Genomic DNA, 24,075 nt, shown 5'->3' with positions numbered 1-24,075 from the left:
GGGCCTTGGACCGATTCCTGAGGGACACCAATAGTAACATGTCTCTAAGCTGAACCACATCCATAAACTACAAGTTTTTGACTGCAGGATTGAAGCCAATTCCTGATCCAGCATTTCAGTATTTCTACTGTAGCCACAAGATTCTACCTTGTGAAGTAACCTAGTGTGAGGTACCTTATCAAAGGCTTTCTGAAAGTCCAAGTAGACAACGTCTGCCAGATTTTCCTCATCCACTACCCTAGTGACTTCCTCAAAAAACTCTTACCTATTTGTTGAGCATTACCTTTTTTTTTCAGAAGCTGTGTTGTGAATTTATAGGTTATAAAGTATACCTGTTCTAGTTGTTGACAAATCTGTGAGTTAACACAACCTTATGTATCCAATCCCTCCTGGACCTTTAATGTTCGTTGGTCCATTACTGCTTAGGTAAAAGTCACTGAGGCCACAAATATCCTGACAGCTGACCTGTATTTAAAGTGACAGTACATTCTGCTTCTGGACACCATAGTCCCTTCCAACATTTGCTAGCAATGTGCCAAGCAGTCTTTTGTGAAGGGTAGTAGTTGACAACAGAAGCTGGACAAGTTTGCCAACCAGGAAAATGGATATGGTTTTTAAGTTATATTTATAAAGAATTTCCAGGTTTATTTGAAATTGAGACATTGGTGAGTTACAGGGCAAATATTAAAACTATTGGACAGCTCATCCAAGCAGTTTTTAAGTAAACATTATGATGTGACGGCCAGCATTCAATTTGTTGCTTGTGCTTTGGGTGATGTGCATCACAGATCCTTCTGCTAATTCAACTGAGTGTCTGCCTTTTGTTGCACTGGAGATGCCAAACCCAAAAGAAATTGGTTGAAAAATTGAAAACAGGGTTACAGATAGAGACTTCTGCTCCTTGGGCAATAATCCTAATCCTTGCTTTTCAACTGGTTTTCTTGCAGACCTCTTTTTACAATCCTTCAATAGAAAGACAGTTGGAGAGACCTTCCAGGTAAGCCTTAATAGATGGTGCCATTTAGATCCATTTTGTTTCTGAATGACTATTGAGCGTGATTGGAGCACATAATCCCTGATTGCATTTTTGCAGATTATAAATAAGACCACGTAACTCAACATCTAATGCCAGTTACATTTTGGAAATATAAATTCTCCTGTGCTGCTTCATGCCAACAGTCACCTTTGTCTATTCATTAAACTGGACAACACAGGAGTAGCCTTTAGAGAAAGCCTTAATTTGTTTGTTAGAGAGTTGGTTTAGTAGATCATTATATGGCACAGTGTGTTATTGGACCATAGTTAGATCTTTAGACCCAGGCTCACACAATAATGTTTTATAAGCATACATTTTATTGTTTGTGTCTAAGAATACAACGTTGTATGTATGACTAGTTAATCCTGATTTTAAAAATGAAGGCACAATTTTATTTGTTAGATGAAGTGGATGGAATGGGGCTATTGCTTCTTTCTCTGTTGGAAACAAAGGGGTGACAAAAAGCTATTGGCAAGGCAGCCTGCAACCTGCTCTAAGGAGAGCTGCTTTAGCTGTCTCCCCGTGCTCCATGGAGAGTTTCTATGTCTGCCTATATATAATAAATTATAATGACAAAAAGTTTACCTTAATCTTATATGTCCATAAAGATACAGGATACCCTTGTAGGGTCCTAAAACTTGACACCATTTTTTGGTTGCAAATAACCTTTATTGAGATTGACCACATTTTGGGAATGAGCAAATTGACCATTTTATTATTTCTAGCTACAGTACAAGTATTGTATAAGTCAAAGGAAAACAAAAACCTTAATCATATTTGATTAAACCAAATCTTAACCCTATATATAAGAATAAACAATTAGCCTCTTAATCTCATTTATGAACAACAGTACACTAGAGTCTAATAGATAATGGCGATTGATATTGGTCTTTAATTGATTTGTAAATGAATTGAGCAGATTAATAATTATCACAGATATGTGGGTCACGAGATTCTGCAGCTTTTAATTCACCTCTTGCTTTCACTGTACTCTGTCACAGTTTCTTTATTTTCATTTATTATTTTATCTGAAATAAGTGGTGATTTTAATCACTTTTGACGTGCAGCCCAGATAAAGGAATTCTGCAATTTATCATTACTTCTGAATGGATTTCGGTGTTTAGACACCATAGAAATTGATTCACAGTTTTAAAAGGGCTTTTTGTATGTGATAGACTTGCAATGGTAATAAATTTGTTAAATTAATTTGATTACCACTGCAGCTTTTAGGTATTCAGTGTCCTTGTAGATTGTCAGATTGATGTCCCTCCAGGCAATAACTGCTAGTCTATTAGGCTGAAATGCCATCATTGCTTAGACTGCTACTGCCTCTTCATTTATGACCAGAAGATAACTGCCTTCACTTCTCGGATTTGTGATACAGCAGATATAATTCTGTAAAACAAATAACACTACTGCTGCTGGAAATTTACCACGAGTAACATTTGTCTTAGTGCCCTTTTTTGAAAATAGGTATAATGTTGGCTTTTTTCCAATCCAATTGGACCTCCTCAATATTCACAAACTCCTTCATGATTACTGTCAGCATTTCATAGACTTAGCATGCTTGGTTATATTGCACCTGTCCATAGAACCACAGAAATAAACAGCATAGAACAAGGCCATTCAACCATTATGTCTATGATGGCTCCTTGCTAGAGCAAACCAATACTAATCCCACTGCCTTGCTTTGCTGTCTCCCCATAATGCTGCATCTTCCTCCGCTTCAAATCTTCATCTACTTTTCCCTTAAAAGATGCAATGATCTCTGCCTTAACTGCGCCCTATGGCAAAGTCATTTATGCGCTATGTAAAGATTAAAAAAAACTTTAAATTGATGACCCTCATCACTGACTCCCTAACCAGAGCAAGTAGTCATTTCTGATTCACCCAATCAAAACACTTAATAATTTTATAACTTCTGTTAAATCTGACCTTTATTAAATTTCTCTGCTCCAATGAAAATAGTTCTATATCTCAAGCCTATCCTTATAACCGTAGTTTATCATTTTTGGTATCCTACTGGTGAATCATGCTGTATACTCTCTATAGCTTTGATGTCCTTTTTTTGAAGAGGGACACAGTAGTCTAACTGTGGCGTAACCATTGTCACATATAAATTTGCCACATCTCTTTCCCCTTGTATTGTATATCTCTATTTAAAAAAACATAAAATGCTATTGGTTTTTATATGGCTTTATCCAGCAACGTCTCCAATTTAAAATTCTCGTCCTTGTGTTCAAATCCCACCATGACCTTGCCCCTCCCGACTTCTGTAACCTCCTCCGTTCCTCCAATTCTGGCCTCCCCCGTCTACGATGTCAGGAAGAAGAATGTCTTGTTTCTATCAATCCTGTGCATCCCGATTTCCATCACCCCACCGCTTGAGGTCATGCCTTCAGCTATCTAGACCCTAAGCAATGTTCCCTCACCGCTGTCTGGAGCTCCCACGCAGCTGGCTCACCCACTTTTAAATGCAAAAACCGCATATGTGCAGATTTCTGAATGCGCCCTGCAGCCCCTTAAAGGGACTGTGCGACCCAAATAACAACTGGAGGGACCATTGGCCCTAAGCTCTGGAATTTCCTCCTTAAACCTCTCTTCCCCCTCTCCCCCTTCTAGGCACTCCTTAAAACCTACCTCTTTGACTAAGCTTTTGGTCACCTGTCCTAATATCTCAAATTTCTTACTGATGATGCTCCTGTGAAACGCCTTGGGACGTTTTACTACGTTAAATACGTTGTATAAATGCATGTTGTTGCATTTGCACTTTCAATTATTTATACATTTGAACCACTAGGGGTCTCTGTTCATCCACCCTTCAGGGTTTATACTTCCATTCCTTGCTTTCCTCCCAAAATGCATTACCTCATATTTCCCTTCATCCTCCTTATGTTGATCCACCCTCCTGAAGTCTTTTACAGTCCTCTCTTTTTTCCAAATCTACTTTTGTGTCATCAGCAAATTTTGACTCCCTATGCCCAAATCTAAACTATCTACATAGATTGAGACTTGGTTCACCACTTCTAACCCTCTCCAATCAAATAATACCTGCTAACCTCAACCCTTTGTTTCCTGTCAGTTAGCCAACTTGCTATCCATGCTTTGCGGAACACCTCCGTTCAGTCCGTAAGGGTGACCCTGAGCTTCCGGTCGCTTATCACTTTAATTCTCCGCTTCACTCCCACTCTGATCTCTCTGTCCTCGGGCTATTGCATTGTTCCAATGAAGCTCAATGTAAGCTTGAGGAACAGCACCTCATCTTTCGATTGGGCACTTTGCAGCCTTCCGGACTCAACATTGAGTTCAACAATTTCAGATAATTATCCCTGCCCCCATTTTTCATACAGTATGATTTTTGCCATTCCCATTTGCAACATTTTATCTTTCCTGCCTCTTACAAAAGTACAGGGTGTTCTTTCAATTCCTTCCTCCCCTCCTAACCCCCCCACCCCCATCTCTGCATCTGCTTAATATCTGTTACATCTCCAGCTTTTTCCAGTTCTGATGAAGGGTCCCCGACCTGAAACGTTAACTCTGTTTCTCTCTCCACGGATGCTGCCTGGCCTGCTGAGTATTTCCAGCATTTTCTGTTGTTATTTCTATCCATGTTGCAGCATTCCTCTATATAATATGCCTGAATTTTTGTTACAAAGCTACCTTATCGTATGCCTTATAGAATGCCTTCTAAAAATTAATATACAATACACCTACTACAATCCTTTTATCTATCCAATTAGTCACTTTAAAAAAAAAACAACTTGCATTTGAAACACGATTTGCTTTTAACGAAGACATGCTCCCTGCTCTTGATTACGCCATGCATTTTTAAATGCCACTAATGTGATCTTGAATTATGGATTCTAGGAGTTTTCTCACAATTGATGTTAGACTAACTGATCTACAATTACCCTTTTTTTATCCTCCTCTCCCTTCTTGAGCAAAGGTGTTGCATTGGCTACTCTCTGGTCTCCAGGTGTAATGTTGCAGATGTTAGGAGAATTGAAAACTTGTGATCATAGTCTTCGCTATCTACTCGCTGACTTTCTTCAACACCCTAGGTAACATGCCATTAGAGCCCCTGGTGAATTATTCACCTTCAGCACTGCTGTTGTTCCAGAAATAAATCCTATTCTAGTTATCTTCAACAGTTGTTCTGAATCCTTCTCTAGTACACCTACATTCTCACTTCACCATCATTTATAAAAATTGATGCAAGATATTTATTTAATAACTCTGCCATACCTTCAGCCTCCATAATTAGACTCACTCCTTCATCCCTGAGCGGTCTTTGCCCTCTCTTAAACTTTTCCTGATAGAAGCCCTTACTTTTATCTGCTAGCCTTTATTCATGTTCCTTTTAGCCCTTTTATAAAGGCCCTTTTCACTTACCCACGACACTTCCTGTGTCCCTTGGAGATTTATGGGTTTTAAGCCTGTAATTTTATAAAGAGGAAAACCGTGAAAATGATTTGAGAAAAAAAAGTAAGAAAGTTGAACATTTTGAAAACAATGCAACAACAGAGACATGAAGGAGAGGAAAAATTATGTAAAAATCAATAGCAACACTAATGGAGGATATTGTTTGTTTGAAGTTTCTCAGTCCTGCTTATATAACTGAGCAGTTTTTTCTTTTGTGAATTTATGTGCCCCTTAAAGTAAGATATGTTAACACTGGGGCATTTAATATTTTTTCCCACTTCAGTCACTCGGTGTAATCAACAAGCACTCCTAGCTAGCTGCAGAATGAAACTCCCTCTACTCTTTCCCAATCTCAGAAAAACACACACTTCTGCACAAGTGTGATATTTCCATTTCCAACACTAGCCATCCTTATGATCTTTGGGAGACGTTGTCAATTTGGTGCCGACTTAAGAGGTAATTTTGTGCCTTGTGAATCACTCAGATGTTCTTTTATAGGAGGAATGCTATAGAGAAATGTAAGTTGTTAAAGGATTACTTTAAAAAAAAACTCCTAGGAAGCTATAAATGATGCATCTTCCCCCTGCAGCAGCTGTCATCAGAACTATTTGGCTTGCACTCGGGTTCCATTCTAACCCAGCTGCCAAACTTCAAGCGACAGCTTAGAAAATGAGGCACGGAATTATCAAAGAGATGGGGTTAGAGTACCAGATGGCAGGTGTGCAGTGATCAAATGTCTTCCCTGCCGGGTTAGATTGCCCCACTGTGTGCGCAGAATGACGGTTCATTCAGCAGAAGAAGATGGCGCATCTAAATGAGGCCAAAAGTCACTTTTCTGTTTTCTAAATCTCTTGTTTTCTTTTTCTCAAAAGCTCAGTTAAGGTTTTTCTCCCAGATATTTGATTTTGCAATGAAATGCAAGCGCAAATATCCAATGATTAGAAAACTTGATACAAGGGTTCTCCATTCTCATGTCCCTCCTTCTCCCATTAAAACTGCAGAGAACCTCAAATATCACTAAATGATTATAGAGATAATCACATGTCACAGCATAGTTGAATTTCAAGAACTTGTACTCAAATTGCTGACTTTCCCTGTTTACCCTGGGCTCCTACCAATTACTGTACTGAGAAAGAGTCAATGATGCGAATGGAGGTCCATGGCAGGAGTCAGCACCAATTGCACTACTGAAATTGACCTTCATTGCGAAATTACAGTTGGTGCTCAGAATATTTTCAAAAAATGAGCGGCATTAGCTCCTGCCTTGTATGCTGGGAGAAAGGTGGAAGAATTATTTGTTGATGGGTGTGGGCCTATATAAATTCAATCTGCCATTGGCCTGAAAAATTGTAAGAATTGGCACAATTTTTTCTATCGCTTTAGTTCTTTTCAGGGTGATATTATTGTAGCAAAGCCACTGCTGACGTTAGAGTAGATTTATTGTTTGTTTATCTCGGTGATGTAGTGTGTGGACTAAAAACTTACAAGGGCACCTGATTGAAGGATTCAGCCATTTCCCTGAACTTGTTAGCAATTTAAGGGCTAAAGATATGTTACTATATTTTAAAAATATCTTACTGGTACAACCAGTAGGTCTGACTTTGTCTAAATTTAACGTTACAAAGCCAACAACATTTTGCCCAACGATTTCACTTGGCATGAACAGGGAAGGTTCAGTTTTCCCGCATTGAGTAAGCAGCCACTAAGAGCAGAAAAATAAGTCGGACAGTAAAGCAATTAATCTGATTCGATCTGTTGTCAGTGCCACAAATTCTGCAAGTGACTACAGAAAGCGGCGGAAGTCTGAGCCTTCAGTGAACCATCAGAGAGCACAGAGTGATCACACTATGCAGAAGAGCAGCACTGACCTCCATGGAATAACCAGGAGGCCATTAATCAATTCTTCACCATCTTCACCATCCAGAGTTAAAGGTAAGGAGTAAGACTTCCACTTGGGGAAAAAAACTGCAGATACAAGGGATCACGTTCTCTTACTTCAGTAAAAAAAAATACGTTCAAATAGTTGTTTCAAAATTTTGGAATTTCAATGAATAAAATGTTTCGAATCATCTAAATGATGTGAAAATAACATGTTCGTAAGAAGAGTTTGGCTAAGAGCTTTATTTTCCCCTGTCATGCTGGGCTAACTATAGTTGTCCCTGACTGAGCGTGTGTTTGCCCATCCTTGGTGAAGATTCCTCTGTGTGCTTGTAGCGAAGCTGTAAACCCAATCTGTATAAATACGTTTACGATTCTGCTACAATCCCTCTTTTCCCCCCCCCCCCCCCCCTCAATCGGTACAATAGCAAGTTGAAGAGTGGCAACCTGACTTCTGGGAACTGTGTGAAGGTAGGGTCTCCTCTGTGCAGCTGGAATTAGAAAGTTGATTCCTGGTAAACTAACTGCATGCAGGTTACATCACTTTCTGACTACAAGTAATCGTCAGTATCCTACTATTTATTTCAAAACAATGAAGGGATTGCTCTATCACAACGTGTGAGAGGTTTATGTGGCTAAATTTCTTTTTGTTTGTCAAATATTTATTGCTAACTTTCAACTTTGAGATTTTTGAAGATGTAACTAGCAGGATGGATAAGGGGAAACCAGTGGATGTAGTGTATTTGGATTTTCAAAAAGCATTCAATAAGGTGCCACACAAGAGGTAATTACACAAAATTAGGACTCATGGGATTGGGGGTAATATATTAGCATGGAATGAGGCTTGGTTAATGGACAAAAAACAGAGAGTAGGAATAAACTGGACTTTTTCGGGTTGGCAGGCTGTAACTAGCAAGGTACCGCAAGGATCACTGCTTGGGCCTCAGCTATTTACAATCTATATTCATGACTTAAATGAAGGGACTGAATAATGTATCCAAGTTTGCTGATGATACAAAGTTAGGTGGGAAAGTAAGCTGTGAGGAGGACGCGAGGAGGACGCAAAGAGGCTGCAGAGAGATATAGACAGGTTGACTGATTGGGCAAGAACATGGCAAATGGAATACAATGTGGGGAAGTGTGAAGTTATCCACTTAGGTAGGAAAAACAAAAAAGCAGAATATTTTTTGAATGGTGAGAGACTGGGAAATGTTTGCATTAGAGGGACCTGGGTGTCCTTGTACATGAATCACACAAAGTTAACATGCAAGTACAGCAAGCAATTAGGAAAGCAAATGCTATGGTAGCTTTTGTTACAAAGGGATTAGAATATAAGAGTAAAAAAGTCTTACTACAATTATACAGGACATTGGTGAGGCCACATCTGGAGTACTGTGTACAGTTCTGGTCTCCTTACCTAAGGAAAGACCTTAGAGGGAGTGCAATGAAGGTTCACTAGACTGGTTCCTGGGATGAGGGGATTGCCCTATGAGGAGAGATTGAGTAGACTAGGCCTATATTCCTTAGAGTTTAGAAGAATGAGAGGTGATCTAATTGAAACATATAAAATGCCTAAGGGGCTTGACAGGGTTAATGCTGAGAAAATGTTTCCCCTGGCTGGGGAATCTAGAACACGGGGTCATAGTCTCAGAATAAGGGGTCAGCCATTTAGGACTAATGAGAAATTTCTTCATTCAAAGGGTTGTGAATCTTTGGAATTCTCTACTCCAGAGAGCTGTGGATGCTCAGTCATTGAGTGTATTCAAGACAGAGGTCGATAAGTTTTTGGGAACTAAGGGATATGGGGATAGTGCGGGAAGGTGGAGTTGAGGTAGAAGATCAGCCATGATCTTGTTGAATGGCGGAGCAGGCTCGAAGGGTCAAATGGCCTATTCTTATGTTCTTATATAAAAGATCTCACTTCAAACCTGGGAATTTGAATAGCGCTGTTTTAGCTGAAGCAAGTATTTTCTCGTGTGTCTTTTTGGAGAAACTCTTAGAGTCTCTGCCTAGGTATGATGCCAAAGCAGCATGCAGTCTGATTTTTGTTTCAGGCATCCTAAGGAATGCTAATGGAAATGAATGGCTTGCCTTAATCAGACCGATAGAGAAGGTTTTGCAATGAGAATGCTATTTGTTTATATTTATCAAATGATGCACTTTGTGAACTAAGATTTTTGATATTGCTGCAGTTTCCTTCCAGTATGATGGTGGCCTAGAGTCAATAGATTTCAGTATTGCTACATTAGGTCCCTGAAGGTTTGTGAAATACTATAACATTGATCACTCTTTAGCTGCGCTGGAGTTTATTTGTAGGACACGTTATGTTATCAAAGCAGCATTGCTGATAAATCTGAGCTTTTAAGAAAATGTTGAGAAAATCTGTAAGGTTAGGGATTACGGGCTTTTCTTGCAGACGGTACAAGTGTTACGTAGTTTCTTTTATTCTCTGCCTGGGTTCTAGAGTCTTGCCTACTGTTGATGTGCTCTTCAGCTCTTTTCATAATGCAATAATAGTGTGCAAAGCTATGGATTCATGCATAAGCTAATCAATACATTTACATGAAGTGGAATGTTTGCGTGTAAAATTGTATTGCTTTTCTTTTAAATGTTGCTTCAATAAAATGGGGGTGGGGGTGTGGATAATTCCCATTCTGAGTGTTCCTACATCACGCACCATATAAATCAAGTTGAATTAAGCAGATGATGTGCTTCTGTCAGTCTCGCTATCAATTTGGCTATGACGTGGCATTTGAGAGGAATTGAGATGAAGACCGAGATCTCTGCTGATTTATTTTTCTTCCCATGTGACCTTTTGGTCCCTGTTCTACCATCCCCTGAAATTGTGGCCAAGATAAGGAAATCACGAAAATAGCAAGTTCAAACCTGGAAGCTCAGCTTGTTGGAATTTGTTGAAACTTCTTGTGCTGGCCTTTATGTATCGAACGCCAATTCACAGCACATGAGGGTGTCAGCCTTGGCTCAGGGGTAGCACTGTCGCCTGAGTCAGAAGGTCATGGGTTCAAGCCCCACTCCAGAGACTTGAGCACATAATCTAGGCTGACACTTTACTGCAGCACTGAGGGAGTGCCTCACTGTCAGAGGTGCTGTCTACCCTCTAAATGGATGTAGTAGATCCAGTGTCATTCAGAGAAGAGAAGGGAAGTTCACCTAGTATCCTGGCCAATATGTATTCCTTATCTATTGGGTGCCATATTTTCCTGCATTACAACAGTGACTACACTTCAAAAGTACTTAATTGGCTGTGGTGCACATTGGAGTGTCCTGAAGTTGTGAAAGGTGCTATATAAGAACATAGGAATTGGGAGCGGGAGTAGGCCATACAGCCCCTCGAACCTGTTCCATCATTCAATAAAATCATGGCTGACCCTCAACCTCAACTTCACTTTCCCGCCCAATCTCCATATCCCTTGGCTGCCCTAGAGTCCAAAAATCTATCGATCTCAGCCTTGAATAGACTCAAAGACTCGGTGTCCACAGCCCTCTGGGGCAGAGAATTCCAAAGATTCACAACCCTGAGTGAAGAAATTCCTCCTCATCTCAATCTTAAATGGCCGACCCCTTATCCTGAGACTGTGACCCCCCTAGTTTTAGACACTCCAGCCAGGGGAAAACAACCTCTCAGCATCTGCCCTCAGAATCTTGTATGTTTCAATGAGATCACTGCTCATTCTTCTAAACGCCAGAGATTACAGGCCCAATCTACTCAATCTCTCCTCATAGGACAATCCTCTCATCCCAGGAATCAATCTAGTGAACCTTTGTTGCACCGCCTCTACGGCTAGTATATCCTTCCTCTGATGAGATCAAAACTGTGCACAGTACTCCAGGTGTGGTCTCCCCAAAGCCCTGTATAATTGTCGCAATACTTCCTTACTTTTGTACTCCAACCCCTTTGCAATAAAGGTCACCGTGCCATTTGCCTTCCTAATTGCTTGCTGTACCTGCATGCTAACTCTGTGTTTCCTGTATGAGGACACCTAAATCTCTCTGAACACCAACATTTAATAGTTTCTCACCATTTAAAACATATTCTGTTTTTCTATTCTTCCTACCAAAGTGAATAACCTCACATTTCCTCACATTATACTCCATCTACCACTCATTTAACCGGTCTATATCCCTTTGCAGGCTCTTTGTGTCCTCCTCACAGCTTACTTTCCCACCTAGCTTTGTATTGCCAGCAAACTTAGATACATTGCACTTGGTCCCTTCATCTAAGTCATTAATACAGATTGTAAATAGCTGAGGCCCAAGCACTGATCCTTGTGGCACCCCACTAGTTACAGCCTGCCATCCAGAAAGTGACCATTTATCCCTACTCTCCTGTCCGTTAACCAATCCTCTATCCATGCTAATACATTGCCCCCAACCCCATGAGCCCTTACCTTGCGTCGCAACCTTTTATGTGGCACCTTATCAAATGCCTTTTGGAAATCCAAATATACTACATCCACTTTATTTACCCTGCTACTTACATCCTCAAAAAACTCTAATAAATTTGTTAAACATAATTTCCCTTTCCTAAAACCATGTTGACTCTGCCTAATCATATTATGGTTTTTTAAGTGCCCTGTTACCACTTCCTTAACAATGGATTCCAGTATTTTCCCAATCACTGATGTCAGACTACCTGGCCTATAGTTCCCTGTTTTCTCTCTTCCCTCCTTTCTTGAATACCAGGGTTACATTTGCTACCTTCCAATTCACTGGGACCGTTCCAGTCTCCAGGAAATTTTGGAAGATCACAACCAATGCATCCAGTATCTCTGCAGCCACCTCTTTTAGAACCCTAGGAGCTAGGCCATCAGGTCCAAGGGATTTGTCGGCTTTTAGTCATAGAATCATAGAATGGTTACAGCATGGAAGAAGGCCATTTGGCCCGCCGAGCCCGTGTCAGCTCTCTGCAAGAGTACTTCAGCTAGTTCCACTCGCCCGCCCTTTCCCCAAAGCCCTGCAAATTTTTTTCTTTCAGGTACTTAACAACTCCCTTCTGAAAGCCGTGATTGAGTCTGCCTCCACCAGGCAGTGCATTCCAGATCCTAACCACTCGCTGCGTAAAAAAGATTTTTCTTATGTCAGCTTTGGTTCTTTTGCCAATCACCTTAAATCTGTGTCCTCTGGTTCTTGACCCCTCTGCCAATGGGAACAGTTTCTCTCTATCTACTCTATCCAGACCCCTCATGATTTTTGAATACCTCTATCAAATCTCCTCTCAATCTTCTCTGCTGTAAGGAGACCAACCCCAGCTTCTCCAGTCTATCCATGTAACTGAAGTCCCTCATCCCTGGAATCATTCTCGTAAATCTTTTCTGCACCCTCTCTAAGGCCTTCACGTCCTTCCTAAAGTGTGGTGCCCAGAATTGGACACAATACTCCAGTTGAGGCCAAACCAGTTCATAGAACCAGAATACAGGTTCATAATAATTCCCACGCTTTTGTACTCTAGTCCTATTAGTTTCTCACGTACTCTTTGTCTACTGATATTAATTACTTTAAATTACTCACTCTCATTAGACCCTTGGTTCCCCACTATTTTGGTATGCTATTTGTGTCTTCTACCATGAAGACAGATACAAAATATTTGTTTAAAGTCTTTGCCATTTCCTTGATCCCCATTATAATTTCTGCTGTCTCAGCCTCTAAGGGGCCAACGCTTACTTTTGCTACTCTCTTCCTCTTTCACATACTTGTAGAAGCTATTACAATTTTTTTAATGTTTCTTGTTAGTTTACTCTCACTCTATTTTCTTCCTTTCTATCAATTTTTTGGTCATCCTTTGCTGGTTTCTAAAGCTCTCCCAATCCTCAGGCTTACTACTATTCTTTGCAACATTATAAGCCTCTTCTTTTAATCTAATACTATCTTTAAATTTTTTAGTTAGCCATGGATGGATCATTTTTCCCATGGAGTTTTTTATTTCTCAGTGGCATGTATATTTGTTGAAAATGTTGGAATATTTCTTTAAATGTTTGCCACTGCTTATCTACCATCATATTTTTAAATCTAATTTCCCAATCTACCTTAGCCAACTATTCCCTCATACCTATGTAATTGGCTTTATTTAAGTTTACTTAAGTATTTCACTCTCGAACCCAAAGTGAAATTCATCATATTATGATCACTCTTCCCCAGAGGCTCCTTTACTTTGAGATTACTGCAAGTTCTTTCTTTATTTGGTACAATTTAGACTAAATTTATATCTATATAATTAAAAGTCCTGGCCCCCTCCCCACCCATGCTTCTAAGCCCCAATCCCATTAAGTGCTCTGAGACTCCATGTTTCCCAGACCTTATACCCTATGAGACTTCTGCTGATCTCCCAGGCAATAACCCTATAACTCCCAGGCAATAATCCTAGGCCCCACTACCCCTTGCTTCTTCCTGGCCGCTGTCTTGCCACTTCCTCCCAGCCTGAGTTCGAGCTCTCCACTTTCACTCACTTGCATGTTCTAGACCACTTCCCCCTGTCTGATTCCAGTGCCCACTTCCAATCCAGTACATGTTGTCCACCATCTTGATCTGTTTCCTGGGCTTTAAAAATAAAATGAGGTAGATATGAGAGCCATACGAACAATGACAGACCGATAAAGACCCACCGGTCCATCCAGCCTGTCCCACATAATTGTGATACCTTGTGTATCACAATATGTGCACACTCCACCCCACCCGAAACCAAGTGAGACGAAAAACCAGATTAAAAACCCAGGCCAGTTTGGGGGGAAAAAGTCTGGGAAATTCCTCTCCGACCTATCACTAGATGATCGAAAATAGTCCAGGCGATCACTCTGGCGCTAAATGCCCTGCAGTTCCTACCTTTTCTGAGAGGTGACAGAGAGGCATTTACTTGGCATCAGCAACTCTCTGACCTGCACTGGCAAAATTTAGAGATCCGTAGAAGGTCGAGAACATCTGACCGAGAACTTTCATTAGAAAAAACAGAAAATGAGACCAGCCCGAAACGGGTCCAGCTCTTGCTTGAAGAAATTCAGCGAATCGTCATCCACTGTGCGAGACGGCAGCCTCTTCCAGAGGTCCACTATTCTCTGGGTAAAGAACCACCTCCTGACGTCTAACCTAGACCTGGCCTTGTACAACTTAAAATTGTGACCCCTGGTCCTCCCTAATCTATTTAATTGGAACAAACTGTCAACTGGAACATAATCTATTCCCTTCATTATCTTATAAACCTCAATCAGATCACCTCTAAGTCTACACTTCTCTATAGTGTAGAGTCCCAACTCTTTTTTAGCCTATCTGAATGACTAAGATGCTTTAAACTGGGAATTAGTCTAGTGGCCCTCCTCTGTACCCTTTCCAAAGCCTCACTATCACCCACTACGTGAGGAGACCAAAGCTGGACACAGGCGTTTATAAAAGATTAGGTAGATATGAGAGTCATACAGACAGATTGCGAGTGATACACAAGAGAGAGGAGAAACAGCGGAAAAGACATAAACAAGCAGTAAAGGAGTGAAAAAGGGACAAATAGACAGCACAATAAGAAAAGTGCCCGAGAGCCATAATGAAGAGAGAAAAAAAGGAAGACAAACACAGAGGACAACACAGAATTAGACAGTCGATTGTACCCTAACCGTAGAAGTTTGCTTTTCAGCTTTAGTATTTAACTTTTAAAAATATAACCGATCCGTGGAATATAAGTGTGTATATTTTACATGTTACTGTTGCTAAATTATGCCTGCTGGGACAATCTTTAGCTAGGCTTAAATGTGTCCATTTTTGCACACTATTGAATATATTTGCTATTTAATACCATAATCTGTCTATGGATGTAGTAGCAAAATAGTACGAACATCTGATTACCATATAATGTCTATACACCACAGCTGAAATAGCAATGATGCAAAACCAGTTGTTTTCAAAGAACTAATGTCATAGAAAAAACAATTCTTATAAATGATCTGGGTAAAAATGTTAGTAATAATGTAACTATATGAAAGCTTCATCAAAATAATTCCCACTGCACCCCCCTTCTAATAAACTTGTTGCGATGCCTTCTGAAACACATTTTACCATGGTCGGTTTAAAAGTATAGGGCCCGTATTTTCTGATCGCAGGCCTCCCGCGGGCGGAGGCCTACAATCTGGAAAAATCTGCGCCCTTACCTGAGGGCTCACGGGACACACTCACCAAACTGCCGGTGCGCAGGGCCCACATACCCCAGGGGTGCATGTAGTTCGCAGCATCCCTGGGATCATGTGGGCCATGGGGAGCCAATCACAGAAGGGAATCTCCCTTCATACATTTGACAGGAAGACCTGTCAAATATATGAATGGAGATCAATGAAAAAACATAGTAAAACTTTAAATAATTTTTTTTTTTTAAATGACTTGAAATTACAATAAATTAAGTATTTTAAACAAATTTAATTTTTTGAAAAAAATAATTAAAGTATTTTACGGGGCTAAAAATAAACTTACCTTTTTTAAAGTATTTTTAAATTAAATCAGTGGAAATTTTTTTTAAACTTTTTCAACTCTTATCCTGGTAAAAGCAGGCCTTACGCCTGCTTTTACCAGGCGTAAGAATTATAATGGTTTTCTGCGGGCGGAGGGGCTCCAAAAAGCGTAACTATCCGCCCTCACAGGCCCTTCTCCAGGGCAGCCGGAGGATCTGTCAAGACCATTCTTGACAGATTGGAAACGTTGGTTTTCAGCGCATGCGCTGTGCATGCCTGAAACCAGCATTTCCGATGTCCCTACGGGTGGGTACACAGCGCGCGTACACGCTCGTAGGGATCGGAATATCCGGGCCAATATGTTTAATGAAGCTGACGAATTAAGGATAACCCAATAATGAATGAAACTGCCATTGGAGTGCACAGCACATTCTTCTCGGCTTCAATATACACACTGGGCATGTTTTTAAATATTAATATAATCATTTTGTGTAATTTTATAAAACAGCTTGGGGGGGCGATTTTAACTCTACTCGCTCAGCAGAAACCTGGTGGGTCAGCAGTTAAAATCGCCCTGGCTCTTAGTTGTCCGAAAGCCGCCATGATCGCAACATCTGCAATTTTAATCTGCTTTTGTGAGCGGGTAGCAAGGACACGCGCCCGGAACCAGCAGGGTCCTTCTTTACAGATGCATGTTGCGGCCTGATGATATAATTGAGACCCGACTAATTTTAACTCCGACCTGAGCGGGGAATACACCTGGTGTTAAATCCACCTGGCTATTGTAATCGCACACAAAGACGATTTTAAGTTAACAATTGAGGAAATTTGGCAAGTATGAAATTGGATTAAACCATACAGTCGTGGGCTCATGGTTACAAAGCAAAAGTGTATTAAGGGAAGTGTATCTATTTAGCCAGTATGTATTATCCCATACTGATGCCTTTTACGGGGAAATCCCAATGGTTAGCACTTTTCTATTTTATAGGCTCCAATTTTCTTCCCCAAAAAATAAAAGTAACCATTTGGCCAAAAACGATTACCCTCTAGAAAGCAGGGCAACAAACTTAACATAACTATTGCTTGTGAAAATGTTAGCATTTTTAGAGGGACTTTAAGCCAATGGAAGTGGATATTACAATAATCTTAACAGCTGTATTTTACCAGATGTGGCTAAGTACATTATATAGTAATTATGTTCATGCCTTCTTTTCTTGCATCTTTGCTTTTCTTAATTGGTTTTCTGCTACTGAAATACTGTCTTGTATGTCTGTTAATTCTGGCATTGTCTCTCTTTTAACCATGCTGCTCTATGGATCTGAAAGGTGGGGATATTAGCAGATCATACCCACCCCTTCTTAGCTGTGTACTTCAAAACCAGAATGCCTCTCATGAGTTAGATTACAGTAGTCGCCATAGCCAGCCCCTGGTTGTAATTACACCTAGCCCGAAAAGGTCGGTCCTATTCAAGAATGGCTGGCACCTGAACCGACAAAATGCAGAAGCTTGGAGCAGCACAGAAGAAGCAACTTCACCAAAACTAAAGTCTCGCAGCTGTGATGATCTGCTGCAAAGTGACTACGATGGGATTCAGGATGCGCAGACAAAGTCTGAGAGCATGGTGTCATTGCTTTGCGAAGAACAGCCCAAAGGTGAATACTCTCGAGGTTGGCTGTCCCCACATGGGACTGGGAGTGGGAAGCCCCATAGACCTCGAATTCGCTGCAAGTCAGCACGCGGTGGCAAAGGCTTCTTGAAGCTGTACAAGAAAATGCACCATATAAACCGCAAAGAATTAATAAATCCAGATGTCATCTGCACTGTGAAGTCCAGGGTGTTACAGTATGAACAAGAGCAACACAGGGGCATCTTTTCAGAATGGAAAGAATTTTCCAATGAGGTGCCTAGGGACATGGTACCAACCAGAATCTCTGAATTTGAAAAACTTATCAAGAAGTCAAAATCTATGCCCAATCTGGACAAGGTGATTTCATCTGAAACCTCCTATACAGCTTCTAATAAGACAATCTTCCCAAGACGACGATTATCTATTGAATCTTTACTAGATGAGGAAAATCAAGGCAGGAAAATGTCTCTGATGCAGCAGCAGTATTGCATGTCTAAAGCTATGATGCCTATTCATATTAAGGTGACAAATGAAGGCCAGCAAAGAATGGCATCACAGTTTGAAAACTCAGAAATGGACAGTGACCATGAGGCAGTGGTATCCGACCTCAGTGATTACATTCCGATTGAAGGCTCCTCCTTTTGTAGTGAAAGTGACTTTGACCATTACTCCTTCACGTCGTCGGAAAGCTTTTACGGCTCAGGCCACCATCCCCACCACCATAAACATCTTCTCAGCTCCTGCAAAGGCAGGTGTCCAGCCTCGTACACCAGGTTCACCACCATGCTGAAACACGAAAGGGCGAATCAAGAAAGAAAGGCCACTTCAGAGAAACCTGAAGCTGAATCCAACCTTTCAAAGTTAGCGTTCCTCGTCAGTCCAGTGCCTTTCAGAAGGAAAAAGGGCTTGCCTGCCCAAAGAAAACCTGAAAAGCCAAAATCTAAATCAGTGTTTGAAGCACTGGATTCTGCTTTGAAAGATATCTATGACCACATCAAAGCGGAAAAGAGGCGTGGGAGTCTACCTGATAACAGCATATTACACAGACTTATAACTGAACTGCTTCCGGATATCCCTGAAAGGAATTCCTCCCTCAAGCTTCTAAGGAAGAAAGGTAGTCCACAGCCTTCTGAGCAGCAAGAAGAGGAGGTTAATTTTCCTTTGTACCAGTGTGATTATGAAAAAAATCCTTTTAGTGCCTCTTATCAGGACATGGACACCAACAACAACCCAGAGAATGATTACACTTACTATCAAGGTGGCATATAAAGCATAATCTTCAATGTGTGTCTGGGAATTATGTGATCATCATCCATGCATTCATCATCCACTTTGGCATCTATAGTGTAAATTTAATAAGGTCATAAAATAGGACTGTAAAATAACAGGCCATTCATCCCGAGTTTAAAATTAAGATGTGGTACATAGAGGAACTGAATATGCGCAATAAAACAATTGAGTATAATTAGGGGAAAAATGTAAAAAAAAAAATTTAAGCTAAACTAAATGTTTGATACCTGTTTAGGCGCAGGCTTCCCATTCGTCACCATCACTGGTTTTCAGTTTTGATCTCGAATATTGCTGAAATGTGTAAATACTTTAAAATTTAAAAACATGTTAATTAAACATGCACAGCAGATGAATTCTTCAGGTTATCCAGCATATATCAAGTTATATAGTAAAAAGTAATAATTAATTACTAGAATGAGTGTCACAAAATATAAATGTAGTTAAAGGCTATGTCTGTGTAATGTGAAAAAAGTTGTCTCCCATCTCTTATTTTTGATTTCTGGGCCTCTTTATGATTAACATTCCTATTTACCTAATTAGATTGATATAAAAGCATTTTCCAGTACTGTCATTTATACTGCAACTGGCAAAATACACTCTCCTGGTGAGGGGGAAAGAAAACAAGTTCCTTCAGCATAAAATGTACTAACCATTTAGTATCTTTGCTCTCTGAAGTTTTTTACAACAAGATCAAACTTAACATAAGTTTCCTTAGGTTGACTGGTTAAAAACGGGTAAGTGGCTTTTTAATAGATCATAGAAATGTTAGTGCTGAAGGACATTCTTCAGGCTATTCAGCCCATTGTGCGTGTGCCAAAACAAACCCTCCCACAAGAGCGCTATCTACTGTAATCCCATCTCCCTCCTTGCCCAACCCCCCATACAAGTTCCGTATCTGTTTGTTAAATGTTGATCTAAATTCTCCTGTGTTCAGAATCTGGGTCTCCTTTCACTTCTCCCTCTACTTGAATAATCCACACAGTATTTAAACTGGCGATAGCAGCAGCAGCCTAATATCTGCTCGGAATGCAGCTGTCTGTAATACCTGGTCAGGCCAGCACGCCGCCAACACGCTCAGAAGTAAAGTTTTGTCCCTTGCGTATCTTTTTTTAATTGACCTTTTTATTTGCTCCCTCTGATATCGACTTCCTGCAGTCTTGCCAAAATATTCTATTTTTTTTTAATGGGGAAAAAAAAAGATTTTGGAAGAGCTCCCTATTCTATTAAAAGAAATGATGTGAACATCAAGCCATAACCATCACTTCATGTTGCTATAGTTAACCACACTTGGATGTTGAATGCTGAAATATATAATTGAATTGCTTTAAATCAAGGGGAAGCATAATAGTTCAGGTAAATAGTATGTAGGACCAGAGGGGAAAATGGATTTGGCCTAGCCTAAATTTTTACTACTTTTCCCGTCTTTTTTTTATGTTCTTCATTTGAATTCATTGATATCAAATGTACATCTTTATTTAAACTACGTGCAAACTCCTAACAATAGTTTTTTTTTTCCTGCTTGGTCTTAATAACATGTGTCGCCACATAACAAACTGTTTACTAATCAGAAATGGTGCTAAATGTGTACAGTTTGAAATCCATAAAGTTACTGCATGGTACTATCCCACAGAGGAGCAATACAAGGAGGTAGGTCACTGTAATGTATTTATTCCCAGGTCGGTAAATAATGTGACCATCCATTTAGTGACCCTTTTTCAATAATTGCACAGGTCATTGTGCTGTTTCTGAATGGGGAATGACGTCAATGTAAAACTTTTTGTGGAGTAGATTAAGTTTATCAGAATATCTGGTTCACCAGAACATGCTACTAACTGCCCAGATTCCAATTTAAGCACTTTTTTTTAATGGATTTCTCCTTTCCCCCACTCCTGGCCAATTTCATGCATAATTCCTAACTTCAGCTAGATCATCTTCAGGAAGACAAACTGAGATGAGGCAAGTTTTCAGTGAGAGACAGGAGAAAAATTGAAGTATGTGATTGCTCCCCCAATAGCACTGGTGGGTAAATGCACATTGTGCGAGGGCACTGAGCTGTAAATACCAGGGAGATCCCAGGAGAAGGAAGAATAGATAAAAGGAGAACGTGAGCCTTGATACAAGAGTTAGGAGAGGTGACTGAAAGCTTGGTCGAAATGATGGATTTCTGAAGGTACAGTAGATTAATTCCTCAGGTTATCCAGCGATAACATCGCATTAGTTTGTACGGATTCTAAGACTGTTTGCAAGGATTGTTTAAACTGTTTTTTAAAGTCTATCTTTTGGTTGCGAAAGTTTGCAAATGGGTGTATCGCTTTTTGAAACTTGAGGAAAGGGCAGCAATAGATAGTCAGTTTCTATGAGAGCGTCCACGAGCACCTACCTTGGCATGATGCCAGTCTGCTGCTGAAACTGATGCTATCAGTAAAACTCCACCAATACAGTGACTCAGCCCCTGTCACTAAAACTCCCCTTTTTTGGTTGGCTGTTCCCTTTCCCAGTTGATTACATCATATCCTCAGTATGTGCTCAGTGTTGACTGAGCTGCTGCTCCTGTTATGTCAGATCTGGTGGCAGTAATATTACTTAGCTGAGTGCAAATCAATACAGACTATAAGGGTAAGTAGCATTTCTGCACATCCACAGCTATTACCTATGGGCACAATATATTCCCAAATCTCTTGTACTAAACTCTAGAATATCTAGTTGCAGTGAGATGTGATTATCACGCTAGATCTGGATGTTAATGTGACTTTACCTAATTAAGAGCTGTTGACCAAAGACCCAATAAATGGTGGGTAATAGATAGCAATGAGTTACAATTCCATTGCGCAGTTACCAGTGAAGCTAGTAAGACGACCTGCCTTAAACGAACAGTTAATAAATATAGTATCGAAGCTGAAGGAATGCAGTGTTACACATTGTCATGTACTTTTAGCTTCTAGATCACAATATGGTAATGGTTTTCTGGGTGACAGTTGACTGGGAAATGTACAACACACTATATATTCTATCTCTTGAATACATGTCAATTGACTTTTTTTTCAAAACCATTTATAACTTTGAGTTCTGTTTTTGGTGACTGTTCTCCGATACCAGTCCCAGAAATAAAATTATAGCGCATGTGTGGACAAGAATTCAACCAGGCATTCCACTCCACAACAAACACAGCAGCCAGTCTGGAGTGTTCAAAATATTGAGAAGCAAGCCTGACAACAAGTTTTAAAATCTTATACATATCTGAGGACAGTTACAGTGTTCGTTTAGAAGGTTTCATGCAGTTTTGAAACCATTCTGGAGCATTTTTTTTATTGGGGGGAAAGTAGTTGGCTGTTGTTCCATAATCTGTTTTGATTTTACTGAGGAGCCTTGGCTGCACTCGGCTCGAACCAGTATTCCACTGACTCCCACCCTCTCAGTGGAACTTGATGCTTTTAACCTCCTGTCCCTTTATCAGCAGAAACCTATATGAGGTTTATTCTTAACTACTCACTGGACATTAACATGTATTGAACTTAGCCATGGAAGATGCCAGAACGATCGAAGCAACTGTAGATTCACTGTGCTCAGAAATCTGACCAACTTTGAGAAATGGCAGTTATTCTTATTCTGAAGCTGAATTTTCCTAGAACGAATTTATAAACTGTTGAGAAATGTATTTGAAAATCCTTGGGATAAGTGGCAACACTCCAATCAATTCATAAATCTGAATATGGGTATGTCTTTTGACCAAGCAGCCAAAAAAAAACTCCCATCTGGTCCATGGTGTGGACAACATTGGTTGAGCCTGTTATTTATTTTATTACATTTTATTTTGAATAGATCAGGAATCTCATAGGATTGTCACAGAAATGGGTCGAGCGACGCTAAAAGATCGCAGGGGACCGACAGATGAACCCCGTAGGAAACCTGAAGAAAAAGAGGTAACTGAAAAGAGGCAACACCACAATGATATGAATGATCTTTGGTCTTGGTTTTTAGATATATATTTATGGAATGTTTTAGGTTGGATTTTTCTTAAATTCCCCGCCAAAGTATTTTGCAGATGAATACAGTTTGCTAAGGGCTAAACTGTATTTAACAAAGTCCAGAACCTCTGTATGTCTCTATTCTTCCATGTATTCGATTAGCTTTGTTGTAGAGATGTACTTTAGTCTTCAGGAACAACGGATAACATAGCACTTCCACTCACACATATACAACTTCTGCAGTTGGACCCAGGGAGAGTGGAAAATTGGAGCCTTCAACTCAATTGCTCTGTTTGAACAGACCAAATACACCAAAATATTCCTATGATTCACGCTCCTTATGAGTGTTGCTCCCCGATGGGAGTATGGAATTGCTGCATCACCCATTATACACTATCTGACCTGCTGCTGTTTTTTTTTAGCTTTGCTCTGGCAATGAAACTAAGCAGTTTTCCTCCTTCACTGCCATTGAAGATGCCAGGATAGCCCCACTGCTGTGGAGGTCACTGTTGCTGCGAGAGGGAGGCACAGCAACCACAGTGAAGGATAGGGTAGCAGCATCCATTGAACAGAGAGGGTTTCAGGTTGTTAGGATGTGGATTTGAAATTGCATGTAGTTCAGGCATCAAAGGAATGGGAAGGAAGTTTCAACATGGGGTGAGGCTGCTGGGCAAGAGCAGTGGTGTGTGGTTTGACGTAAGCGGATCATAAAGTATCCAAAAATCCATAACTTATGACTTGGAGAGAATTACTGTACTGTGCTTTACAGGTCATGTGATGTACTTTCTGCTCATTAATTCTGAAATCAAATTTTCTACTTTATGGGAATTTGGAAATGTATAATTAAGCAATGTTCCCTCTCCGCTGCGCGTGTGCGCAGCCACGCAATAATCTGCAAGGTACTGGGCAGGCCGCTCACAAGCTTTGCCATTTGAAATACCGCACATGCGCAGAAATTTAAAGGGACCACGCATTGAAATAAACAGGCCGCGGATAACACAGACAATTTAGAGGGAACACTGGTAATAAGGCATTTTGCCGATTTAATGCTTTAGTTTTATTTGTATATAAAATATAATTGGATATCTGAGAATCAATAATTACAAGGCAGCAATCTAATCAAAGTTCAAAATTTTAGCTGTAACTTGGTTGCACTACAGAGAATGATAGTGGTTACTCTGAAAAGGATTAAAAACTCCACAACATTGTTGTTTCAATTAATTTTTTAAAATTTATTTTGAAAATACTGGGTGGGGTTGGTGTTGCACTCCGCTTTGAAATTAGATTGAGTTAGTTCTGAAGAGCCTAGCGTGTGTCTGCACATGAATAAAGAACGAAATAGACTGGCCTTAGTCATCCAGTCAAACCTTGACGTCAGCAGGGCCAAGAGAACCAATAGGATCCACTGCTTTTGTA

The 24,075-nt window shown here is 40.2% G+C and overlaps 1 protein-coding gene across 5 annotated transcripts in view; it reads left to right on the top strand.

The window, feature by feature from the left end:
* The window catches only part of sorbs2b (sorbin and SH3 domain containing 2b), a 308,730-nt gene that overhangs the window by 245,016 nt on the left and 39,639 nt on the right, over positions 1-24,075 (top strand). For all 5 annotated transcript variants that reach the window (XM_085981513.1, XM_085981502.1, XM_085981522.1 and 2 more), the window contains 4 exons: positions 948-997; positions 7,221-7,390; positions 17,103-18,662; positions 22,514-22,614. In XM_085981513.1, the coding sequence (XP_085837639.1) occupies positions 948-997; positions 7,221-7,390; positions 17,103-18,662; positions 22,514-22,614 (1,881 nt within the window). The remainder of the gene's footprint in view (positions 1-947; positions 998-7,220; positions 7,391-17,102; positions 18,663-22,513; positions 22,615-24,075) is intronic.

This window comes from Somniosus microcephalus, chromosome 1 (genome assembly GCF_052327205.1).
Source record: "Somniosus microcephalus isolate GS21.2 chromosome 1, FLI_Smic_1.0, whole genome shotgun sequence".
Taxonomy (NCBI): domain Eukaryota; kingdom Metazoa; phylum Chordata; class Chondrichthyes; order Squaliformes; family Somniosidae; genus Somniosus; species Somniosus microcephalus.
The sequence above is the reverse complement of the archived record's forward strand: the minus strand, read 5'-3'. Positions and strand labels throughout refer to the sequence as shown.